This window comes from Salvelinus fontinalis, chromosome 39, assembly GCF_029448725.1.
Source record: "Salvelinus fontinalis isolate EN_2023a chromosome 39, ASM2944872v1, whole genome shotgun sequence".
Lineage (NCBI taxonomy): Eukaryota > Metazoa > Chordata > Actinopteri > Salmoniformes > Salmonidae > Salvelinus > Salvelinus fontinalis.
This window is the reverse complement of record NC_074703.1, coordinates 26,263,005-26,285,052: the sequence shown is the minus strand read 5'-3', so window position 1 is coordinate 26,285,052 and position 22,048 is coordinate 26,263,005. Positions and strand designations below refer to the sequence as shown.

Here is a 22,048-nt window from a genome sequence, read left to right as displayed (position 1 = left end):
GTAATCCACTTCATAGACAACACCTGGCCGGTGGTACAACGTATTTGTTTTTTTGTACCACTTTCTCCGATCACACATCTCCAATTGTGGATTTTTACACTGAAAAATAACTGACTTTCGACGTGAGTCTGTAGGTCTGCGATCAAATGGGGATGCAACAATATTATTGGCCACATAGGGTCAGTGTTGGCTTGGTTTAAGATGAGGGATCCACCTCGTCCCTTTCAAATTGCAAACACATGTCACTCAAGCGCTCTGATTGATTTCCTGAGTGTGGTTTGACTTTGAAGGCTGTATCAAGCGAATTGAGACTTCAACGAGGACTATTTACGTTTCCAAAAGATAGGCTACACGGTAAAGAGAGGTTAGTAGCCTACATCAAAATCCAAGTATAAACTGTAACAGTCTGTCGTTCATATTTATTGAAAAAAAGAAAAGAAAATTGGCGTCAATTATTCATGGTAGTCCTTGTTATCGTATTTTGCATAACACAAGGCTACAACATTTTTGTCTTGTCAACAAAATATATATTAGGGTAACTCACTCTTGTTAGTTCAATGTTTTTAGAAACATTTGTTAGTTTACAGAAGATTTGATTTAATAATAAGTGTGCTTTCAATTAGTGGCTCAGGTAAGCTCGTTATTTTTATCCAGGTAGACTGCTGGTGTGTTGTGCTCTGTTGCTCCCATTTTAAAACGATAACCCTATGGTCTACACACAAGAAACACAAGAAGGATAGACTACAACAACCTCAATCAACAACTGTAGTCAATTTGGGATGTCTGAAATGTGATGAACTTGGGAAGTATCTGGTGTGATGGACTATCAGTATAATTCCTCTCCTTTCACTAAACCCGTCTCCTTTTAATGATTTATTTGACCTTTACTTTACCAGGCAGGTCAATTAATATGAAATTCATGTTTACAATGACGGCCGGTCTCCAATGACAGCTTCTCCCCTCTCTAGCTCTTGTGTTGTCACCCCCTGCTCCAGCATGGACCTTGGAGTGACCCATCGTCAACGCCACAACCCTGTTGACAGCATCTGTCGTAAGCTGCAGACCATCCAGCGGCACGACCGTGAGGTTAACCCCTCCTCACCCTTCCAGATCCCAAAATTCACCTCCAGCAGCTACGACAGCCCCCAGTCCGGCCTGCGCCGCAACCTGGAAGTCATCCTGAAGAAGCGCGAGAGGGAGGGGCTGTTAACCCCCAAGGTTTCACCCCAGCTTCCCAGGAGCTCCCACTGTCCCAACTCCACCCCAGTCAACTCCACCATGAACCCCCCAACCCCAGTCAATGCTAAGTTTACCATAACGAGTAATCCTGGGGAGTGGAGGGGGGTAGGGGTGGGGTTAGGAGGGCAAGGGAGGGGATGGCAGAGGAACTGCTCCACCCCAGCTGTCCAGACTGGAGACACTTTTTTCAGCTTCTCAGGGTCTGACGGCAGTGAGAGGCACAGGACTCCATCTCTGTCTCACACTCACACACCTGCACAGAGCCTGCTGTCCTACAACCTCAACTTCTGCTCGTCGAACTCCACGGCCAACCTGCTGCAGTGTGAGCTGCCTTACCCGGCCCTGGTTGTCAAGAGACTGTCCATGGGAGACGGTAAGGGGAATACACACACTCACTATGGGATTACGAAAGCACTTCTCAGTTCTTAGAGAACAATGACATCAATGATAGACTATTGATCACAGGAGGTTAAGAGCATTCCTCAGGCCTCTCACACACTCCTTTCCATTCGCCATCTCTTCTTATGTCACACACCAGTATGTACGTTTTATTATGTTGCCTCAAGGAATGTTATGCAACTGACAAGAACAATCATGTTTATTGGCCACTGATGTCAGCTGATGAAGTGGCCATTGGCCAGTGTAGTTACAGAAAGTGTGTGTGTTTAGGAGCCATGTCCTCTGAGAACCGGAAGGAGATGATGGCTGAGGTCAGTCTGATCTGTGAAGAGGATTTACTAGACACCATTTTCCATGTTTGTGACACCCAGCGCAGAGGTACGCACTCGCTCACATACAGCATTAAACTCTCAAAGTATCAAATATATACTGAGCACAGAAAGTACACTCAAAATATCAAATCGAGCACATTGTGGAGTACACACTCTTCTATCCCGACTCACCGTATCGAACACACATGAGGCACAAGCTCATACTGTGACACTGTGATAAAGTTTTGTTAAAAAGGCGGCCAATAATTTACGCCACTGGGGTGTAGCCAGGTCCACTTTCTTTTCTTTGTTTCTGAAGCAGTCAATGATGTGATACAAGTGCTCTAGATTCCCTGTGGGTGGTTGTCTCTTCACAGTTCTGTTTTGTTTACTAAAAGCTGTTACTGAAAGAACCTCAGGCGGAGGAAGGCGATTGCTATGACGCCTGGGGAGGTCCCTTACCATGCTAGTCACCAGACTGACTACAGTAACCCAGTCAATTACTATGGTAAAGACAGTAACCTGGCCACCTCCTGCTCCTTCAGGTAAGGTGTACGTGTCTCGTATCGTGGACTACCTGCGTCACACCACCAGCCGTGGTTCTGAGGACAGTGGGCTGGAGGACCTGTGTAATATGCTGGACCCGGAGCACAAAGATGTGTCCATAGACCTGGACACCTACCACGCCATCATGAAGGAGTGGATCGATGACTGCAGAAAGAATGGGTACTGGAGCTGTTTTCTGTGTCCCCCCCCAAATGGCACTCTTCCGTTTTATAGTGCACTACTTTTGACCAGGACTGTGGTCAAACATAGTGCACTACTTTTGACCAGGACTGTGGTCAAACATAGTGCACTACATAGCAGTGCATGTCGTCTTGTCCCACTTTCGCCTGTAGAGGGTGCTGTGTTTTAGTTCATGTGTTCTGTCACAAGGGCAAAACCATATCAAATTTGCAGCCGAATATTCTCATCAGAGCTTGTTGTCTATTAGATAAGCTTTTGTAACTTTTGTGTTGTAACAGATACATTAACCTCTGCGTTCCTGCCTGTGTGTGTGTGTGTGTGTAAAGTAAGCCTGTGATACTGTGTGACAATGTAATGTCATGTTTCTGGGTGTCTGTCTCCTTGTCTTCACCACAACCACAGGGACGACACACCAGAGGACCTGACTCAAGAGTCTGTCAGACTCCGAGACAGCCTGTCAGGTGAGTTGATTCAGACATACAGTGCCTGCAAAAGTATTCACCCCCCCCCCTTCGCGTTTTTCCTATTTTGTTGCATTACATCCTGTAATTTAAATTGATTTTTATTTGGAATTCATGTAACGAACATACACAAAATAGTCCAAATTGAAGAAGTGAAATGAAAAAAAAAATATTAAATTTTTTTTTATGGAAAAGTAGTGCGTGCGTATGTATTCACCCCCTTTGCTATGAAGCCCTTAAATAAGATCTGGTGCAACCAATTACCTTCAGAAGTCACATAACTAGTTAGATTGCACAAAGGTGGATTTTATTTAAGTGTCACATGATCTGTCACATGATCTCAGTGCATATATACACCTGTTCTGAAAGGCCCCAGAGTCTGCAACACCACTAAGCAAGTGGCAACATGAAGACCAAGGAGCTCTCCAAACAGGTCAGGGACAAAGTTGTGGATAAGTACAGATCAGGGTTGAGTTATAAAAAAATATCAGTAACTTTGAACATCCCACAGAGCACCATTAAATCCATTATTAAAAAATGGAAGAATATGGCACCACGACAAACCTGCCAAGAGAGGGCTGTCCACCAAAACTCACGGACCAGGCAAGGAGGGCCTTAATCAGAGAGTCAACAAAGAGACCAAAGATAACCCTGAAGGAGCTGCAAAGCTCCACAGCAGAGATTGGAATATCTGCCCATAGGACCACTATAAGCCGTACGCTCCACAAAGCTGGGCTTTATGGAGGATTTCCATAAACAAGCCATTGCTTAAAGAGAAAAAAAAGCAAACACGTTTGGTGTTTGCCGAAAGGCATGTGGAAGACTCCCCAAACATATGGAAGAAGGTACTCTGGTCAGATGAGACTAAAATTTAGCTTTTTGGCCATCAAGGAAAAATACCTCATCACCCTGAGAACACCATCCTCACAGGGAGGCATGGTGGTGGCAGCATCATGCTGTGGGGATGTTTTTCATCGGCAGGGACTGTGAAACTGGTCAGAATGATTGATGGATGGCGCTAAATGCAGGGAAATTCTTGAGGGAAACCTGTTTCAGTCTTCCAGAGATTTGAGACTGGGGTGGAGGTTCACCATTTCCAGCAGGACAATGACCCTAAGTATACTGCTAAAGCCACACTCGAGTGGTTTAATGGGAAACATTTAAATGTCTTTGAATGGCCTAGTCAAAGCCCAAACCGCAATCCATTTGAGAATCTGTGGTATGACGTAAAGATTGCTGTACAGCAGCGGAACCTATCCAACTTGAAGGAGCTGGAGCAGTTTTGCCTTGAAGAATGGGCAAAAATCCCAGTGGCTAGATGTGCCAAGCTTATAGATACATACCCCAAGAGACTTGCAGCTGTAATTGCTGCAAAAGGCTCTGCAAAGTATTCACTTTGAAAGGGTGAATAGTCAAGTTTTGTTGTCTTGTATTACAAGAAAAAATATTTTGCATCTTCAAAGTGGTAGGCATGTTGTGTACATCAAATGATACAACCCCCCCCCCCCAAAAAAATATATTTTAATTCCAGGTTGTAATAGGAAAAATGCAAGGGGGGTGAGTACTTTCGCAAGCTACTGTATAGTCTGTCAGACTCTTTTTTTCTTGTACCATTTCTCCAAGTAGCTCTCTCTCTCTCTCGCTACACCACTCACTCACTCTCTTACACACACACACATAACGTCTCATTTTAGCAAGTCAATGTATTTTCTCCCTCATTCTCTCTTTAAGCATAGAACACTTCTCTCACTCAATCTCTCTCCTCTCCATCAGCTAAGAGGTCTGTCCTGCTGAACATGACCTCAGGCAGTCTGGAGGCATTTGGAGGGGAGGTGTCACGAGCAGAACTGTAAGTAATGCTCGTGTTCATGTGTGCGTGCAATTGTCCAATTTGACTAACCGTGTTTCACCCTGAATGTGACTGTGTGTGTTTTTCTCCCCAGTGAGACGTCAGACCTGGTGTTCTGTGTGACCGACCTGCAGTTCAGTAACCAGAAGCTTCAGGAGGAGGTGAGGAAGCTGAAGCAGAATGTGGAGACCATGGAGGACCATAACCAGAAACTAGCAGAGGAGAACGAGGAGCTCAAGTCACAGGCCAGACTGTATGGATTGTACACACAGTCACGCATACACATACTTTTGAGATGCCTGCCTTCCTATTCCGCCTTCTCTCAATTGAACCTCCTATTAGGCCCCACATACACACACCCAAGTATAATGTCCCTCTCTCCCCCCTGTAGAGGCCAGCAGCTGGCCCAGAAGGAGAAGATGTTGAAGGATGAGGTGGAGGAGATGAAGATGAGTCTAAGCTGTACAGAGGAGGGCAGGGCCAGGGCCTCGGCTCGGACCAAACATATGGTATATATTCACACACACTTCTTCACTGTCATGCTATTCAACTATCTACGCTGAACAAAAGTATAAACTCAACATGCAACAATTTACATTTTTTTTACAGACTTACAGTTCATGTAAGGAAATAATATTTTTATTTTTTAAATATAAATTCATTAGGCCCTAATCTATGGAATTTAAATGACTGGGAATACAGATTTGAATATGTTGGTCGCAGATACCTTAAAGAAAAGGTAGGGGCGTGGATCAGAAAACCAGTCAGTATCTGGTGTCACCACCATTTGCTTCATGCAGCGAGACACATCTCCTTTGCATAGAGTTGATCATGCTGTTGATTGTGGCCTGTGGAATGTTGTCCCACTCCACTGGAACACGCTGTCGTGTACGTCGATCCAGAGCATCCCAAACAGGCTCAATGGGTGACATGTCTGGGGAGTATGCAGACCATGGAAGAACTGGGACATTTTCAGCTTCCAGGAATTGTGGACAGATCCTTGCGACATGGGGCCGTGCATTATCATGTTGAAACCCAAGGTGATGCGGCTGAGTGGGCCTCGGGATCTCGTCACGGTATCTTTGTGCATTCAAATTGCCATCTCTATAAAATGCAATTGTGTTCATTGTCCATAGCTTATGCCTACCCATACCATAACTCCACCACCACCATGGGGCACTCTGTACACAGCGTTGAAATCAGCGAACCACTCGCCCACACAACGCCATATTCTGTCAGCCATCTGCCCAGCACAGTTGAAACCAGGATTCATCACTGAAGAGCACACTTCTCCAGCGTGCCGGTGGCCATCGAAAGTGAGCATTTGCCCACTGAAGTCGGTTATGACTCCGAACTGCAGTCAGGTCAAGACTCTGGTGGGAACTACGAGCACGCAGATTAACTTCCCTGAGAAGGTTTCTGAGAGTTTGTGCTGACATACTTCGGTTGTGTAAACCCACAGTTTCATTAGCTCTCTGTGTGTTTGGTCTCAGACGTTCCCGCAGGTGAAGAAGACCGAATGTGAAGGTCCTGAGCTGGTGCAGTTACACGTGGTCTGCGGTTGTGAGGACATACTGCCAAATTCTCTAAAACGACAGAGGCGGCTTTTAGTAGAGAACTTAACATGACTGGCAACAGCTCTGGTGGACATTCCTGTAGTCAGCATGCCAATTGCATGCGCCCTGAACTTGACACATCTGTGGCATTGTGTTGTGACAAAACTGCACATTTTAGTGGCCTTTTATTGTCCCCAGCACATGGTGCACCTATGTAATATCATGCTGTTTAATCAGCTTCTTGATATGCCACACCTGTCAGGTGGATGGATTATCTTGGCAGTGGAGAAATGCTCACTAACAGGGATGTAAACAAATTTGTGGACAGAATTTGACAAATACGTTTGTTTTTTTTTGTATGGAACATTTTATGGGATTTTTATTTCGGCTCATAAAACAACACTTTAAGTGTTTCATTTTATATTTTTGTTCAGTGTATTTTGAAAACAGGTGCTTCCACACATTTGAGGCTCCTGAGTTAATTTAGGGTGATCTATAAAGATGCTGGACAGGCCATTCTTTTGGCTACCATGGCTATGCCGCCATAGGATGATAATGCCCCTGTCCACGAGGCACAAGTGGTCACTGAATGGTTTGTTGAGCATGAAAATGAAGTGAACCATATGCCACGGCAATCTCAGTTACCAGATCTCAACTCAATTGAACACTTATAGGAGTTTCTGGAGCGGCGCCTGAGACAGCATTTTCCACCATCAACAGAACCCCAAATTATGGAACCTCTCGTGGAAGAAGTGTGTCGCATCCCTCCAATAGAGTTTTAGACACTTGTAGAATCTATGCCAAGGTGCACTGAAGTTGTTCTGTCTCGTTTTGGTGTTTCCTTTGGCTGTTACCTGTATCCAACTAACTATACAACGTCCACAGGCATACTAACTCAACATCTCCCCAACAGGAGAGAGAGAACCAGAGTCTGATTGCAAAGATAAGCTGTCTTCAGGATGAGGTACTGTACTGGATACCTTTCTCTCCACACGGAACCCCTTTCATCAAGATCTACATTGATCTTGGGTCATTTCATTACTTTATCATGTATTTAATTGGAAGCATTTTAAAGGCACCTCAAGTGCTTCTACGTGGTTGTCATTCCTTTTAATGAGAGATTTGATTTGGTGGCGAGTCATCAGGGTTGTGCTCTCCGACCAATCAGTGTCATTGATCAGTTAAGTGCTTACAAGGGAGAAACGACCACAAAGCAGCAGGACTATCTGCTTCCCCTGGGAACTTCCTGTCTGCTGTTTTTCCAGGATCTTGGACAGTTTTTCCCAACCCTGGTCCTCGAGTACCCACAACAGTACACAGTTTCGTTGTAGCCCTTGACAAACACCTCATTCAACTCATTGAGGGCTTGATGATTAGTTGACAAGTTGAATCAGGGGTGTTTGTCCAGGGTTCCAATAAAAATGTGTACTGTTGGGGGTGTTGGAGGACCAGGGTTGGGAAACACGGATTTAGGAAATGCCGTTCCATGGCTATCTACACTAATGTACCGTGTCCACTTTTAACTGACATGGTAGGGTAAAATAAGGCATCTCTCCCTCCTCCTCCTCCCTACCTGTGGACTAGAACATCAAGGTCACCATGGAGATGGATGACCTCCAGAAGAGGATGATTGAACTGTGTGACCTGAATGCTGAGCTGCAGGTGGGTCCACATAACTGTATTAAACAAGCTATTGTACTGTCGAGGGAATAAGCAATTCAAGGTAGGCAACTAGAAAGCGGTTTCCTGGAAACAGATTAAGCCTAGTTCTCAACTTTAAAAAATCACTTTCAATTAAGATTCTCCAGTTTTAGAATGCTTCTTAGTCCAGGACTAGGCTTCATCTGTTTCTGGTCAACTGTGCCTAGAAGTAAAGGTTGTGTGAATGTTTGTTTTGCCTTTCATGGTCTTCTGAAAAGTCCTGGATTGCAGTGCTATGGACCTACGTAACTGGCCTTTAGGATCAAAGTGATCCCCACGCCTGCTGCTGATTGGTCTGTCTGTGTGTTGTGGATGAGTGCCAGTGGTGTCACGGTGTAGTGTCTGCTCTCTCATCCACAGGTCCAAAACCATTCCTTTGATGCTGTCGTGAGTGAGAAGGAATCTCTCATATTCCAGGTCAGTATCATCTGAATGAAAAAACAAAGCATTTCTTTATAGTACTTTTTGTTCGGTAACTGTTCAGTAATGAATAAAGATGGGTCATTGTTGTAGTCGGGCTGTCCCCTACTGTACATTCTCTATGATAACACGGCTGAACAGAGCGAAAGTCACATTGTAGATTGGGTCCTTAGATCAGTAATAACCCAGGCTTCAGGGCATGGTCTGTTGATCTGTTCATTCATATGACCGTACATTTAGAACGTTTCAGAGACATTGTCCTGGGGGAAATATGATAATCAAGAATATTGCTGTCATGTTGTCTCCCCTCTACAGAAGTGCAGACAGATTGAGGAGCTGAAGGCTACAGTGATGGAGTACTCATCAGTCACAGAGGTGAGGAGGCTGTCTGGAAATCATTACCCTATCCCAAATCTCCCCTTAGCCCCTACTCCCATGCACTAGATCATAAAGGAGTGGATGTGTACAAGCAGCAACGTTGTTCCTGAACTGCCGACCAGAGAGCTCTGCAAAATGATTTCTGTCTCAGCAAAGCCCTATATGATATGCATGTCTTTCTGTCTATCTGTCAGCTGCAGTGAATATGTATTAGCTGCAGCAGTAGTGGTGTTATCTAACCATGTTTGATGTCTGTTGTCTCTGACAGCTGTTGAGAGCAGACAAGACCAAGCTGGAGAGCCAGATACACATGATGCCGCCAGACATGGCAGTGTAAGTACACTGTACTAGAGGTGGAGCCTTGACTGGTCTAGTAGCAGGATTGGGGAATGCTGTGTATTCTGTTAACTATTTCCTTTTGTCTTTGTAGTTTGGTTCTCTTTCTCTTCTTTCTCTCTTTTTTCTCTCTCTTTCTCTGTGGGATGATCCTTTTTTTGCGTTCTCTTATTGTCTCTCGCTCTCCCTCTTGCAGTGCAGGTATCTCTCTGTCGGTGGCATACAGGTTGAACCACAGCACTTCAGGATCCCTGCAGACAGAACTGGCCCTTGCTCAAACACCTCCGGAAGTCAGTTAAATATATCCCCTTGTTCCATGTTTGCAGCCTGTGAATTGAACACCCACTCTCTCTGTTTGAGTACGCTCACACCTTTGAGAACCAATCCACTGTATTCACCCAAATCATCAGCTCCAGGGACCCTATTATGCTATAGTTTACTGAAACCATCCGCCTATCCGCTTCAGGGTTAATGACCAAGTCGTGTCTTATTTCCAGGGTGCGGCGTGTGGGTCGCCGCTGAGCTTTGCATCTGTGCTAGATGAGTCTCTGGACAGGGAGGTATTAGTGCTCCTGCAGGGCCCCACACCTGACCAGATGTCCCTGGAGTTCAAGAGCCTCATCAACAAACTGGTACTCTATACAGCAGACATTGTCCCAATTGTACACTATAGATACAGCAGTCCTAATAATTCATTCGATATCTTCAGCCCTTACTGTCCTAATTATGCACTCAATACACTATGCAGGGACTGGTATCTAAGCAGCACACATTTCAAAAGCATGAAGAAGCATGGAGAAAACTACTTTTTGTGCATCTATGATGTCATTGTTCTATGATTGTGGTGTAGATGCATGACTCATTTTCTTCCGTAGAAAATTGAATTGATTAGTACTTAAAGTAGTGACACGGGTAACCTGAAACACATTGTTTTTCTGGTTGTTTTCAGAGGAGAGATTTTAAGGACGAGGGCCTCTCCATCTTGTCAACCCTCAGAGGACTCATACACCACTATGGAGGACCAGGGGCTAGTAAAGACCCCAGACTGCAGGTGAGGGGCATACACACACACTATCTCGCTCTCCCTCTCTCGTTCTCACTCCTTCTTTCTGTCCTCTCTCATTCTCTTCCTCTCCCCCTCTCATTCTCTTTCTCTTCCTCTCCCCCTCTCATTCTCTTTCTCTCACTATTTTTCTATTGCTCTCTCTCCCTCACTCACACACTAGAGAGCCATTCGAGTGGATGTATCAACCCTCTATCCAGCTCAGTGGTAGAGGAGGATGTTACTGAGTCACTCTGTACCAGAGAACTCTCTAGGTGTTTGTGTGTGTAGGTATCCTGGGGGCCACATCTGTACCAAAGCAGAGGTTGGTGTTTCTCTAGGTTCAGAGATTCAAGAGAAGAGAGCAAATACCTTTTGGTTTCCCCTCATATTGTTTTTCACTTATCCTGTTCTTTCAGATCAGTGCAGAATGCAGATACAGGAAATGAGACAAGGAAAGGAGCAATTAGGCTATTGAGATGCCACCTACGGAGTTCAATGTGGAGAGTAGGGAGGAGTTTGAGCTGAATAGGACTCTCTCTGCTCGTAGCTTTTAGAGGATTACATAATATGGCTGTTCTCTCTCTCCTCTCCAGAGATCCCTAATCTACAATGTTATATAACTATCTCTATCCCATCAATGCCTATTAATGCAGCGTGGCTTAGTTAGTGTGCTGTAGTGTAAATTCAGTCTTTCTCGCAACACACACACACTCTCGCTCTCTCTCGGTCGGTCTTTGTCACCTCCCTCTGCCACCCTCTGTCTCTCTCTTTCATTCCCCCCTCTCTCCCTCCCTGTCACTCTATTCACTCCCTTTCCTCTCTCCCACCTCCTTTCTCTCTCCAATCTGCATTCGTCAGACACCGAGTAAACATTCTTCTTGAGTAAAGAGTGAGTGCAGTAGTGTCACTGACTGACTAAGAGATGGACATACTTTACTATACATCTAGTACCGCTGGATAGGCTGTCTGACTGCCTGAGACTCTGTAGCTCCAGGAAGAGGCTGACTCCCTGCGCTTTCTCCCCCACAGGCGGTGCAGTCTGAGCTGGATCAGAGGAGGACGGAGTTGGGCCTCAGCCTGGAGCAGTTGGACCAGTACACCGACTCCCTGGAGAACGAACTGATCAAGATGGCCAACAGCATAAGGAGGTCCCGCACTGAGATACTACACCTGTCAGTCAGGTGAGTGGGGGTTGAGCGTGTGCCTGTTGGAAGTGAGGGTCAAGAGGAACTAGTGCTGCTTTTCTCTCACTGGTCAAGTAGATTTTGTGGGTCTTGTATAAGAAAGGTTTACAGTGTGGAGGGAGGGGCTGTCATTGTCTAAGAAGATACAGGCTCTGTACAGGAGGGATCTAGGGAGGAATCTGGTCATATTTGGTTGCTTCCCTCTGCTCTCCCGAAGTCTCTGTGCTCTGGGTCTGACTGGGTGACCTTTAACCTGTCTAAGTAGTGGTTGGGTCCTGGCCCAGTATGGCTCTCTGTCTGTAGCTGCCTCACTGCCACGTGGGCCCGTTCCACACTGCCGCCCTGCTCTGGAGGATAAAAGGGGGAGGGGGGGCGTTATCAGGCCAGGCTGTGGGAACGTTGTCTGGGCTAGCCAGCTGTGCACAGGCCCTCTGGACTAGTCTGGGACTGGGTGTTAAGAGCTGTCCAATACTGGAAGTTAGGAGCTCTGGAGAGCCCCTATCATCCTAGTACAGGCTGGGCAACAGCAGCATGGGACACTGCATGGGCCTGCGGATTGGGTACAGTATGTTATGTTATGGACCCTTCACTACGCTATCAATGGGCTGGGTGAGAGTGAATCTGTTAATTTGCATTGTAGTCACTGGATGCATGTTTGCCATGGTTTCAGAAGTATTTGTGGCTAGTGACCCTTTTTGTTGATGTTTTTGGGAGTGTGTTGCTTTACTTGTCTGTGTGTAAATATGTGTGTAATTTACGTGGGTCTGTCCGTGCAGGGTTCAGGAGCAGGAGAATCAGAAGCAGCAGCTGCGTGAAGAGTTGGACCAGCTAAATACACCGGGGGACAGCAGGGAGGCCAGCTGCCAGACCCCCGACGAGGACACACAGGTAGGAGGGGGAGAGGTAGACGGGATAGCAGAGACTAGCTGTGAAACCCCTGACCCTGATGATCCACAGGTAGGACTAATTGAGAGAGGGGGGAAGAGGTGTCCCCTGTGCGCCACAGATGGCATGTAGCGTTTGAATAACTGTAGAATATCTTGTCGAAATGGTGGTATGGGATGGTATGGGAGAAAGATGTCGGGTATAGTGGATATTGGGCTACTGTTAGGACACAGGCATTGAGAGCCATGGAACATAGCAGAGAATAGGACTCGGATTCAGATGGTGAATAGTTGTATAACTTTGGAGTACGTTTTCCATCCAGATGGAGAGGCTGTTTAATAGAGATGCTAAAGGATGGAGTGGGAGGCTGAGTGGACACTTTGAACACTTTCTGATCAGGAGAAATATTCTGTGATGTTATTTTGTGAGTGCCTTTATTGTCTATCGGCCGTAGGCATAGATCTAGGATCGGGTTACCATCTCCCCAACCTCAACTATTAGGGAGGAGAAACGCACAATTGATCTTAGATCAGCATTCCCGGGAAAATGTGACTTCATCCTACTCCATGTTTGATTTGCTGTTAAACTCATAAACCTCACATTAGCACTTTGAACAGGCTCCATTCTATGTATATATCTGTCATTTATTTAAGTAGGGACAGATGCAATTAAAACATTGATGCATTGAATAAACAAGTAACTTTATCCTACTGTTTGTTTTTGTATTCATTAGCCTTTTTAGACAGTTTTTCCTGTGCTTCTACGTGCTCTTTGGTGTCTAGGCAGAGTTACTGAAAAACCTCTTTCTGCTAATGTGAAAAATGCTTTAGAAATCGATTTGATCGATTCCCTGAACAGGTTTTAATTCAGTTTATTTACTTTGTTAGGCTGGGGAGGACCTGGACTGGGACGAGGAGTTTGTCCTCCAAGACTTCCTGAAGAACGAGGGGGCGGAGACGTACAGGGACATCAAGAGCCGGGAGACGGGACCGACGGAGGAGGACAGACTGACAGAGAGGGGGGACCAGCCTGGGGAGTTTGTGGAGAGGTGGACCGTGGTGGGGGGAGAGGGACCAGAGGGGGGACTGAGGGGGATCTCCCTTCTCTCTCCTCTCTCGGAACAAAGTGAACCCGACCAGACGGAGGGAGAGGATCTGAGAGGTGAGTGAGTAGGCTTCCACAGATTAGTAATCATGATATCCTATTATAACTCCATATTGGGCTGTATTTTAGTGAGTGTACAGGAGTTCCTGTAAGGTCTTTCTCTGGTTCTGAGCTACTGAAACACTGGGTAAACCAGGGGTTAGTGAGTTCGTCAAAAGCCTGTGTGGATTACCCCTGTAATCCTTGGAGTCACAGAGCACTCAGCCACCCTTGAAGAACCAGACCCACACAGCCCTCTGGGGTTTGTGGCAAGGACAGCCATAGATGGCCAGGGTCTCCAGCTAGGGACCTCTTAGTGTGTGTCCTGGTTAAAAGCCCCTAGACGACCCAGCCTGTCTGTCTGTGTGTGGTTTGTTGACAAGTCTTCTAGGTCCCAGCCTTCTATGGCCAGGTGTTAAAGTCATCCAAACCCAGTGGAAGTGGTCTGGCATCACCGGCTGCCAGAACCCAAAGAATGTGGTTTACTGCCTCTAAACCCACTCTAACACAGACAGGGAGTTTAATGGGCTAATAATATGGTCTATGATGGTAGTGGGTGGGGCTTAGTTTGACCTTGCCAGTGACCCCAGCTGAATATAACGGAGATGATTTTCAACTTTAACTAATTAGCTTTTCTTCTTCCTTCCGGTCTCTCCCTTCCCCCCCCCCCCCCCCCCCCCTCCCTTTTTTCTCTCTCAGAAACCACAGCGGCAACAGATGGTGACCAGAGAGTGGACAGTCTATCCCCACAGGTAGATGGCAGTCTATAAAACCTCTTACTCTGTATGTAACCTTAATGTGTCGGTGTGCTTTAAAGCTTTTCTCTGGATTCGTTTTCTGGTTGTCCACTGCAGACTTGACTGGTGGTTGTTTACTCAAATGAATACCAATTCTTTTATATGACAGAACCACCACCTTGGAACATTGCTTAGAATGGGGATGTCCCTTCTAGCATGTAGATCTACGTAGTCGTCGGAGTGCATGTGACCGTATGTGGTGGTGATAGTTTTAAGAGGCCACTTCTTCCTTTGGTGCTGGTGGGCAGGAAAAGGGGGAATGGTCATCGGCCCCGTTTAAATACTTTGAACATGCATCCTTCCCTCGCCTCTTCCTTGAATGAATCAACTACCTATCCTGATCACTCTGGTTTTGTGTAGCTTTTACCAGTCCTGTCATGTCTGATCAGTGACCACTCCAAGGAAGGAACAGAGTAAGGAAGCATTTTAAGAGCATTGGAACAGGAGCAGAAGTGTGAACCACACCTCGGTGAATAGACAACAGGACATGGACCAATCTAGGCTGGAACACACACTCTTTCCATCTTCCTCTCTCATGCTTTTTACTTTCCTCCCACTTGACAAACTCATACAACCTTGCTTTTATTCATTAGTTCAAGATAGACTAAATGGAATGGCTCATCTTCTGAAGTCGAGCTTTCTTACTTAATCGGATGGATAGGGAATGGACAGTGACTCACACTGATACAGAGGTGATGTAAGAGGTTTTCTATGCTTTGTTGTTGGGTAAGCAAAGGCACTGTTGCTTGCCAGTCTGATATCGCTACATCCTTTCACATGAACTGAATGGACAGGTGGCTGTTATGTATTGATGCTCGTCTGTTGATCATATTCATACTTTTTCTTTCTTTTTTAAATGATATTTATGTGTTGTGCCTCAGGGTGCCAAATTACCAGAATACTTTGGGCCTGAGGACGCCCACCAGCATGCTGTTGACACCGAGGAGCATCCACTCCCTCCCTCCCACTCTTCTCTATCGGGTAAGACCGACTTTCTCTTCCTCCCCTCTGATCAGTCTTTTTCTCTCTGCAACCTGTAATCACTGACTCTCTCTAGCCTGCAACTACAGCAAATTTAGTATCTCTCTTCATGCATTCAGTATATTTCATTGAGTTGGATGGCTCTCTCCAATGCCGTTTCACTTATGACTCCTCACCCTTTTGTCCAGATGCAATGAGCCCTGACACCATAGTGCCCCTTCAAGACACACCTCAGCCTGGCTCACCAGAACATGACAGGACCATCACTGCTAGGAACAGTCCACCCCCCAGGCTGGCTGAGATGGTATCTCCCAGCTGCACTTACCCTGTGATAGATGAGACCATTTTACTGACTGGCAGGTGAGATCAGAGCTCTGTGGCTTTTACAGTACAGTCGTAGTTTCGGTGTGAGTGCACTGTAGCATGCTTCTCTTCCTCTCTGGACACATTTGCCAGTCAAATGAGTGTTTTTCAAGTTGAATGAGGGAAATGTTGGCTGTGTAATTGGGCCCCTTTAGCGACACTTTGCATACCCACGATGCACCTGTAATCGGGGCTGGGGCAGTGACTTTGCTGTTATAGGTTTGCGCAGTCAGTCAGTGACCCTAGCTGCTTCCTACTATCTGAGAGAGATAAGCACACCCCAAATAATTTCTCTGGTTGGGCTCCAAGCGACACATACTGACCTTTCACCTTTCTCTTGGGGTCAGCCCCCAGCAGACAGACGGCAGTGAAAGAGGAAAAGGAGAGGACATCACCACCTCAACCAATATGAGTGACACACAGGTCAGTACAATACACAGGAAGTATTTTACTGATGGCACAATGATGTGAAAACTAACTTCCTTCATTGACAGTCACAACCACTGTGACACCATCTCTCGCCTCTTTGACTTCCTCTTTTCTATCGCTCTCTCTTTCCCTCTTTTACTCTCACTCTGTTCATTCTCTTCCTGGTTGGGCTGAGTGGTGCTGTGTTGTGGATGGGATGGAGGGGTATGGACAGGGGCTGGTCAGCTGAGGGTTGTGCCAAGAGAGGAGGGGGTTAGGGTGGAGTGGGACCCATGGTCCCTCCCTCCTGTGAGTATTCTGCTCCAGTTGCTTCACTGCACACTTTGCTAAGGGAGGCAAGTATGACTTATTTGGTTCCTTCATCCAGATTGTGTGCATAGGATGTTATGTCTGTGTAATAATAGTCTATGTTTACGTGTATACCGTTGTGTAGTCGACTAAACGTTTATATTTTCTGAGCCGGTTTTTGTTTGGTTATTTCAGTGTTGTCCCAGGGGTTAGCTGTGAGTCCATCGACCGACAGACATGCTATTTCTGTTATTCCAGTCTCCTGCTCTGTGTAGGCACAGTGGGGTGGCACTCCCAGAGGGAGCCAACATATTTCTTCGAGTAGAGTTAAGAGTGCAGGTTTCATCTGTCTGGAGTGAGGATTAGCATTTAGAGCTGGATCTGTGTGTCAGTTTGGTAGACTGGAGAGTAGTGAAAGAGCAGGTAGCCTAGCGGTTAGAGCGTTGGGCCAGTAACCGAAAGGTTGCTAGTTCGAATCCCTGAGGCAGGTGAAAAATCTCTGTGCGCTTGAGCAAGGAAGTAAACCCTAATTGCTCAAGGGTCGCCATTGATGATGGCTGACCCTGACTGTAACCCAACTCTCTGAGGGTGTCTTGGAGAGAAAAAAACACAGGAGAAGGAAGTTATTATTATATTTCTGTTTGTAGGCTAGTAATCAAGTTGGACTTACGTGAGTTTATAAAACTCTAGTTAACTATAAGGATTAACAACCATAACCGGGATCCCAGGACTGGGAAATCACAATATTTTCCCCGAATGTCATACTAATGCAATTCCACAAAATATACAACATGTGCAGCAGCAGATTGGCAAAACAATTAAATAGCACATTATCCAAGCAGGTTGTTGCATGGAACCTTAGTATATACACTTCACACTGTTGCCATAAATTAAAATCACACACATAATTGACACTGCCGGACTGCACAGAGACCCGAACCAGTTTAGAGGTTGCTGTTATCAAAAGCATGTCAAAATACCGCTAGAACTTTTCCCGGCTTCACTGCGCTGCCCATATGAGAGCTTCCTTAGAGAATGTGGGATCAACAAATGTTACGAGAGTAGATATGGATATTTGTTTTTAGAGTTGATCCCCATTTTAAGATGCCTTGAAATGTAAAAAATTTCCTTCCTCTCTGTTATTCATGAGCTGACCTGCTATCTGCATAATCCTCAACTTGATTTTGCCAAATATAAGATATTATGTCATTTAGTTGGTTATTTAGCAAGCTCAGCAGCTTTGGGGCTTTGACTTTTGTTTGACTGCCGTTGCAAAGTTTGTATGCTTCAAACGCTTTTAGCCTTAGCCTACTCAGGGTGCGTCCTGAGCGTGCCGTGTCGCGATAGCCTGGCCCTCGGCCTAGCCTACTATTGAAATCGCTGAATTAATTGAGGAACATAATAACGCTCCGACTTCATGAACGGCTATTCAATTCACAACAATGTCATTGGCTATCAAAGTTACTCTATCATTACTAAATATCAGTTTCACTTACTGTGAAATCTTTACATAGGCTAGTGGCGCAGCCAAGCCGGCAATGCAGACAATCTTATTTTGGGAGAACCCTGGTATAGTGAGTGACTAAATGTTGGTTTTAAACAGTTGATATAGGCACTTCCTATATTTCCTACGATTTTTACCGGTATTTCCTGGGACTCTTGGGATAAATATGAATTATTCCCGATATTGAAACTTGGTTGAACACACTTAAACCTTTTATAATCCCTTTATGAACACTTAATGACACATGGCAACATCAGCTTTGCCAGTCTGGCAGTTATTCAGTAGCAGGAAACGAAGACACTGGCGTTATTGGCCAAATCTGCCTGACATCATCACCCTGTTTGCTTATAAATTATGCAATGTCCTGGACTGGATGTTGCATGAATAAATGCAACAGTCTTGGATTGTTCTGTGTCCTCGCTTCTGAATAACCGTTTTGTTTAGAAACATGGGTTGTGTAGAGTTTAAAAGCTTCATAGATAATACATAAAAGGGATCTGGATCCAGGTTGTATCTGTTTTGCAGTGGGATTTGAGTTTGGTTTTTATAGCGTCATTCTCTTCTTGATTGTTATGCACAGTTCCATTACCCAACAACCACTCATAGCATAGCTCTGCGCTCGAGTATCCCGCTTTATATAGTCTAGTGCCTTCCGCTCTTACCTAGCTGTAGTGTGTGTTCTGTATTCCACCGCCCCCACTACTTACTGCCCTGCCAGTGTAAATGCGTTTTACACACACACACACACACACACACACACACACACACACACACACACACACACACACACACACACACACACACACACACAGCTGCTCTCCACCAACCAGCACATTATGTAAGACATGAGCGTTCTCCATCCTTTCTATTCACTGTACAGAGCAGAGATAACACTGATGCCATGGGACAGGTACGGTATGCAATTTTGTGCACGTGTCACTCTTTAATCATTAACTTCCTCTGACGAGTAGTGCTGAAAGTATGTTACAAGGCCACTTGCATTCATCTCTCACCTCTTTCTTTCTCTCTCAGAAGCTAACCAAGGACCAGCTGGCTGAGAGAGTGCTAGCAGAGGACAGGTGAGTGTGAACACATGATTGTCTCCTAGTTACATGATGGAAGTAGTGTACTTTTTTCTGACATATGCTGTCTGTGTGCTGAGATGTATTTTCTGTCAGGAGGTTAATGTTGACTTTGTTTGAAATGTTTAGAACGTTGTGATAGAGGCACACGGTAGTGAATTGCTGCAGCGCTCTCGTGTGTGTGTTCCAGCACCAGCCTGTTACCAGTACTGGAGGAGGAGGACGAGGGCATACAGGAGTCGGTGGTGCAGGTGCCTACCGTGGAAGTGGACTTGTCAGGTAGGAGGAAATACAGGAGCTATGGCCTCCTGCCAAGTGTGTGTGCGTGCGTTTGCATGTGTATAACACTTCTTTCACCGGCTCTACAGGGACAGTCAATCTGGCAGAGAACGGAGGCTCTCGGACCATGGATGGACTGAATGTTGCGCCCACTGACCCATCACGGGGTTCAAGGGATGCTATGACACCTGACCCCTCAGGAGCCAAAATTGACTCCCTGGTTCTGAGGAGCAAGTTCAAGAAGGAACTGGTGAGCTGTCTATTTAATGATATATGGCTCCCTGTCTCAAATGGCACCCTAATCCCTAGTGCACTACAAGGAGTTCTGATCAAAAGGAGTGCACTAATCATTTGAGATGAGAGCTCTGAGATAGTGAGAACTTTGCATAAATAGTATCATGACCTTGTGAAAATGTTGTCTTTCCTGCCTTGTTTGGGAGTGAACATTCTTTCACTTAAGTCGACTGCTTATCTACACAGGGAAGCACTTCACAGCGCTCTGGCAGAATGGATGATTGTACAGATCTAGCTAGGTATACTGTAGTACTATGTGACATTGGTTACTGGATACAGTCTGCTAGATCGTTAGAATTGTATGTGTCTGGGGCGGCGGATAACAGCGAGACCGAGAAGTGTTTGTACAGTGAGGGAGAAGTGTGTGTGTACGGAGTGTGTAACGTTCACCACAATCATCCAGGAGCTGTCTCGCAGTATGGATGTCATCGAGGAAGGGAAGGTACAAGAGGACCTGAGTGAAACCAGTGTTACCACAGAGAAGGACGGTGAGTTAACCCCAGATACCTCAGCTGATAACGTTCCTAATGTTGTAATACTTGTATAAGTCTAATTACTGACTGAAGTCAAAAATTTAAATTGTCACGTTGTGTGGTTGATTAGAAAAACGATATCGATCTCTTTCTATTGTAAAAGAGAGAATAGCAAGACATGTTTCTCTCTCTCTGTTTCTCTGTGTCGTACCAGTTGAAACCTCTGTTTCTGAGAACTCAACCGTAGGGGACAGAAGCAGGTAGGCTGCTCAACATACAGTACCTCATATTTTAAAGATGCATTGCCAAGATAATAATATAAATGCTCTCAGGTACTGTGACACTCATAGCTGTTTTCTAGTGACACATACTGTTTTCCTCATTGCAGCCTGTCCCCTAACGACAAGGAGATTGAGGTAGTGGTAAGCTTTCCAACATTTTCGTTCTCTTGATTATCTCTCTGTATGTACCATCCTAGAGCTAAGGCTGTGTTGTCTACCTGTCAGACGGAGTTCCAGCGCCTGTCCCTGGGCTTTAAGTGTGACCTGTTCACCCTGGAGAAGAGGCTGAGGCTGGAGGAGAGGTCACGGGACCTGGCCGAGGAGAACGTCCGGAGGGAGGTGTCCAGTTGCCAGGGACTACTACAGGTGAGAGGAAGGGACTGGGTAGAAGGGAGACTTCAACCACATGTAAAGGGACAGGTTGAAGAGGGAGACACAGGAGTGAGGTGTCCAAATGTAGCTGTCAGGACTTGCTACAGGTGAGAGGGGTATACAATTTCCTTTTTACCTTCCTCGCGTCTGCTCTACCCAGGCCCTGGCCCCTCTGTGTGAGGATGATAACCAGTCTATGGAGATCATCCAGAGACTTCAGAAGAACCTGGACGTCCTCATCCAGTCCATGACCAGAGTGTCCAGTCGCTCAGAGATGCTGGGCGCCATACACCAGGTACAGTACAACTGAATTGCGTGATTTGTCCCCCTCTCCTCACCTTTTGAGGAGAGTCATATAGGTAGACGGTGTAGGTCGGCGTCTGTGTGACGTCTCTCTCCCCCTCCAGGAGTCTCGTACAGGCAAGGCAGTAGAGATAATGGTCCAGCATGTAGAGAACCTGAGGAGGATGTACACTAAGGAACACACTGAGCTCACTGAGCTGAGGGAGAACATGTTGCAGAACGAGAGGTCCTTCGGCTCCCACTCTGGAGGAACACACTCCGGTGAGGGACACACACAAACACACACACACACCTCTATCTTATGTTTCTTTCTAATACGGAATATTTTTCCTTTTAGATGATTTCAGAGGCAAGAAGCAATCTGGAGCAACGTCCTATAAGGTAGGTCAGTTTAGGCTCAGTGTATATGATAATGTGCTGCTGTTTTAGTCACTGTAGTAATCACTGTCTGTGCATCTGTACACTGTCTTGTATTGTTTCCCTATTCCTCCTTTCGTCAGGCATCAGCCCGACGGGTCAGCATAGCAGCTATCCCCCGGTCCGGTGGTGGAGGTGGACCCATGCATTTTGACATGCCTAATAAACTGCAGGACACCACCGAGACGGAGGCAGAGAGACTCACCCACAGATCTCCCTGGTAGGTAGACTGCGGCACTGTGTGGGGGAAGTGGGGAGTTGTTGAAGTATATTTAAAACGCAGTCTTGACCCTGTTTTGCAAAACAAATGATTTCCGAGGAAGAAATTTGCATCTAGGTGTTTGTAAATTAGGGGCCTTTGTTAAAACTTGCGGGATGTGTTGTGTGGAATGTGTATGCGTGTGGTGTGGTTACAGGAATGTGACAGGGAAGAGCACGGGGCGTCCTCCTCTAAAGCGCTTTGTTAGCTCCGGGGCTTGGGTTGAGACTGGCGAGCCCTCACTCATGATGCTGATGAAGGGGTAAGGGCTG

At 46.0% G+C, this 22,048-nt stretch overlaps 1 protein-coding gene across 2 annotated transcripts in view; it reads left to right on the top strand.

Annotated features, from left to right (window-relative positions):
• The first annotated feature begins 282 nt into the window (after positions 1-282).
• The window catches only part of LOC129838434 (inositol 1,4,5-triphosphate receptor associated 2-like), a 23,947-nt gene continuing 2,181 nt past the window's right edge, over positions 283-22,048 (top strand). For both annotated transcript variants that reach the window (XM_055905379.1, XM_055905378.1), the window contains exons 1-35: positions 283-364; positions 969-1,612; positions 1,909-2,016; positions 2,495-2,675; positions 3,099-3,157; positions 4,931-5,006; positions 5,101-5,259; positions 5,398-5,515; positions 7,476-7,526; positions 8,147-8,224; positions 8,624-8,680; positions 8,999-9,058; positions 9,330-9,394; positions 9,594-9,687; positions 9,895-10,029; positions 10,347-10,448; positions 11,472-11,623; positions 12,403-12,514; positions 13,399-13,672; positions 14,354-14,406; positions 15,333-15,432; positions 15,621-15,792; positions 16,143-16,218; positions 19,049-19,095; positions 19,289-19,377; positions 19,467-19,627; positions 20,075-20,159; positions 20,359-20,404; positions 20,533-20,566; positions 20,651-20,791; positions 20,958-21,092; positions 21,205-21,361; positions 21,438-21,481; positions 21,601-21,737; positions 21,934-22,038. In XM_055905379.1, the coding sequence (XP_055761354.1) occupies positions 997-1,612; positions 1,909-2,016; positions 2,495-2,675; positions 3,099-3,157; positions 4,931-5,006; positions 5,101-5,259; positions 5,398-5,515; positions 7,476-7,526; positions 8,147-8,224; positions 8,624-8,680; positions 8,999-9,058; positions 9,330-9,394; positions 9,594-9,687; positions 9,895-10,029; positions 10,347-10,448; positions 11,472-11,623; positions 12,403-12,514; positions 13,399-13,672; positions 14,354-14,406; positions 15,333-15,432; positions 15,621-15,792; positions 16,143-16,218; positions 19,049-19,095; positions 19,289-19,377; positions 19,467-19,627; positions 20,075-20,159; positions 20,359-20,404; positions 20,533-20,566; positions 20,651-20,791; positions 20,958-21,092; positions 21,205-21,361; positions 21,438-21,481; positions 21,601-21,737; positions 21,934-22,038 (4,079 nt within the window). In that variant the 5' untranslated portion in view covers positions 283-364; positions 969-996. The remainder of the gene's footprint in view (positions 365-968; positions 1,613-1,908; positions 2,017-2,494; positions 2,676-3,098; positions 3,158-4,930; positions 5,007-5,100; positions 5,260-5,397; positions 5,516-7,475; positions 7,527-8,146; positions 8,225-8,623; positions 8,681-8,998; positions 9,059-9,329; positions 9,395-9,593; positions 9,688-9,894; positions 10,030-10,346; positions 10,449-11,471; positions 11,624-12,402; positions 12,515-13,398; positions 13,673-14,353; positions 14,407-15,332; positions 15,433-15,620; positions 15,793-16,142; positions 16,219-19,048; positions 19,096-19,288; positions 19,378-19,466; positions 19,628-20,074; positions 20,160-20,358; positions 20,405-20,532; positions 20,567-20,650; positions 20,792-20,957; positions 21,093-21,204; positions 21,362-21,437; positions 21,482-21,600; positions 21,738-21,933; positions 22,039-22,048) is intronic.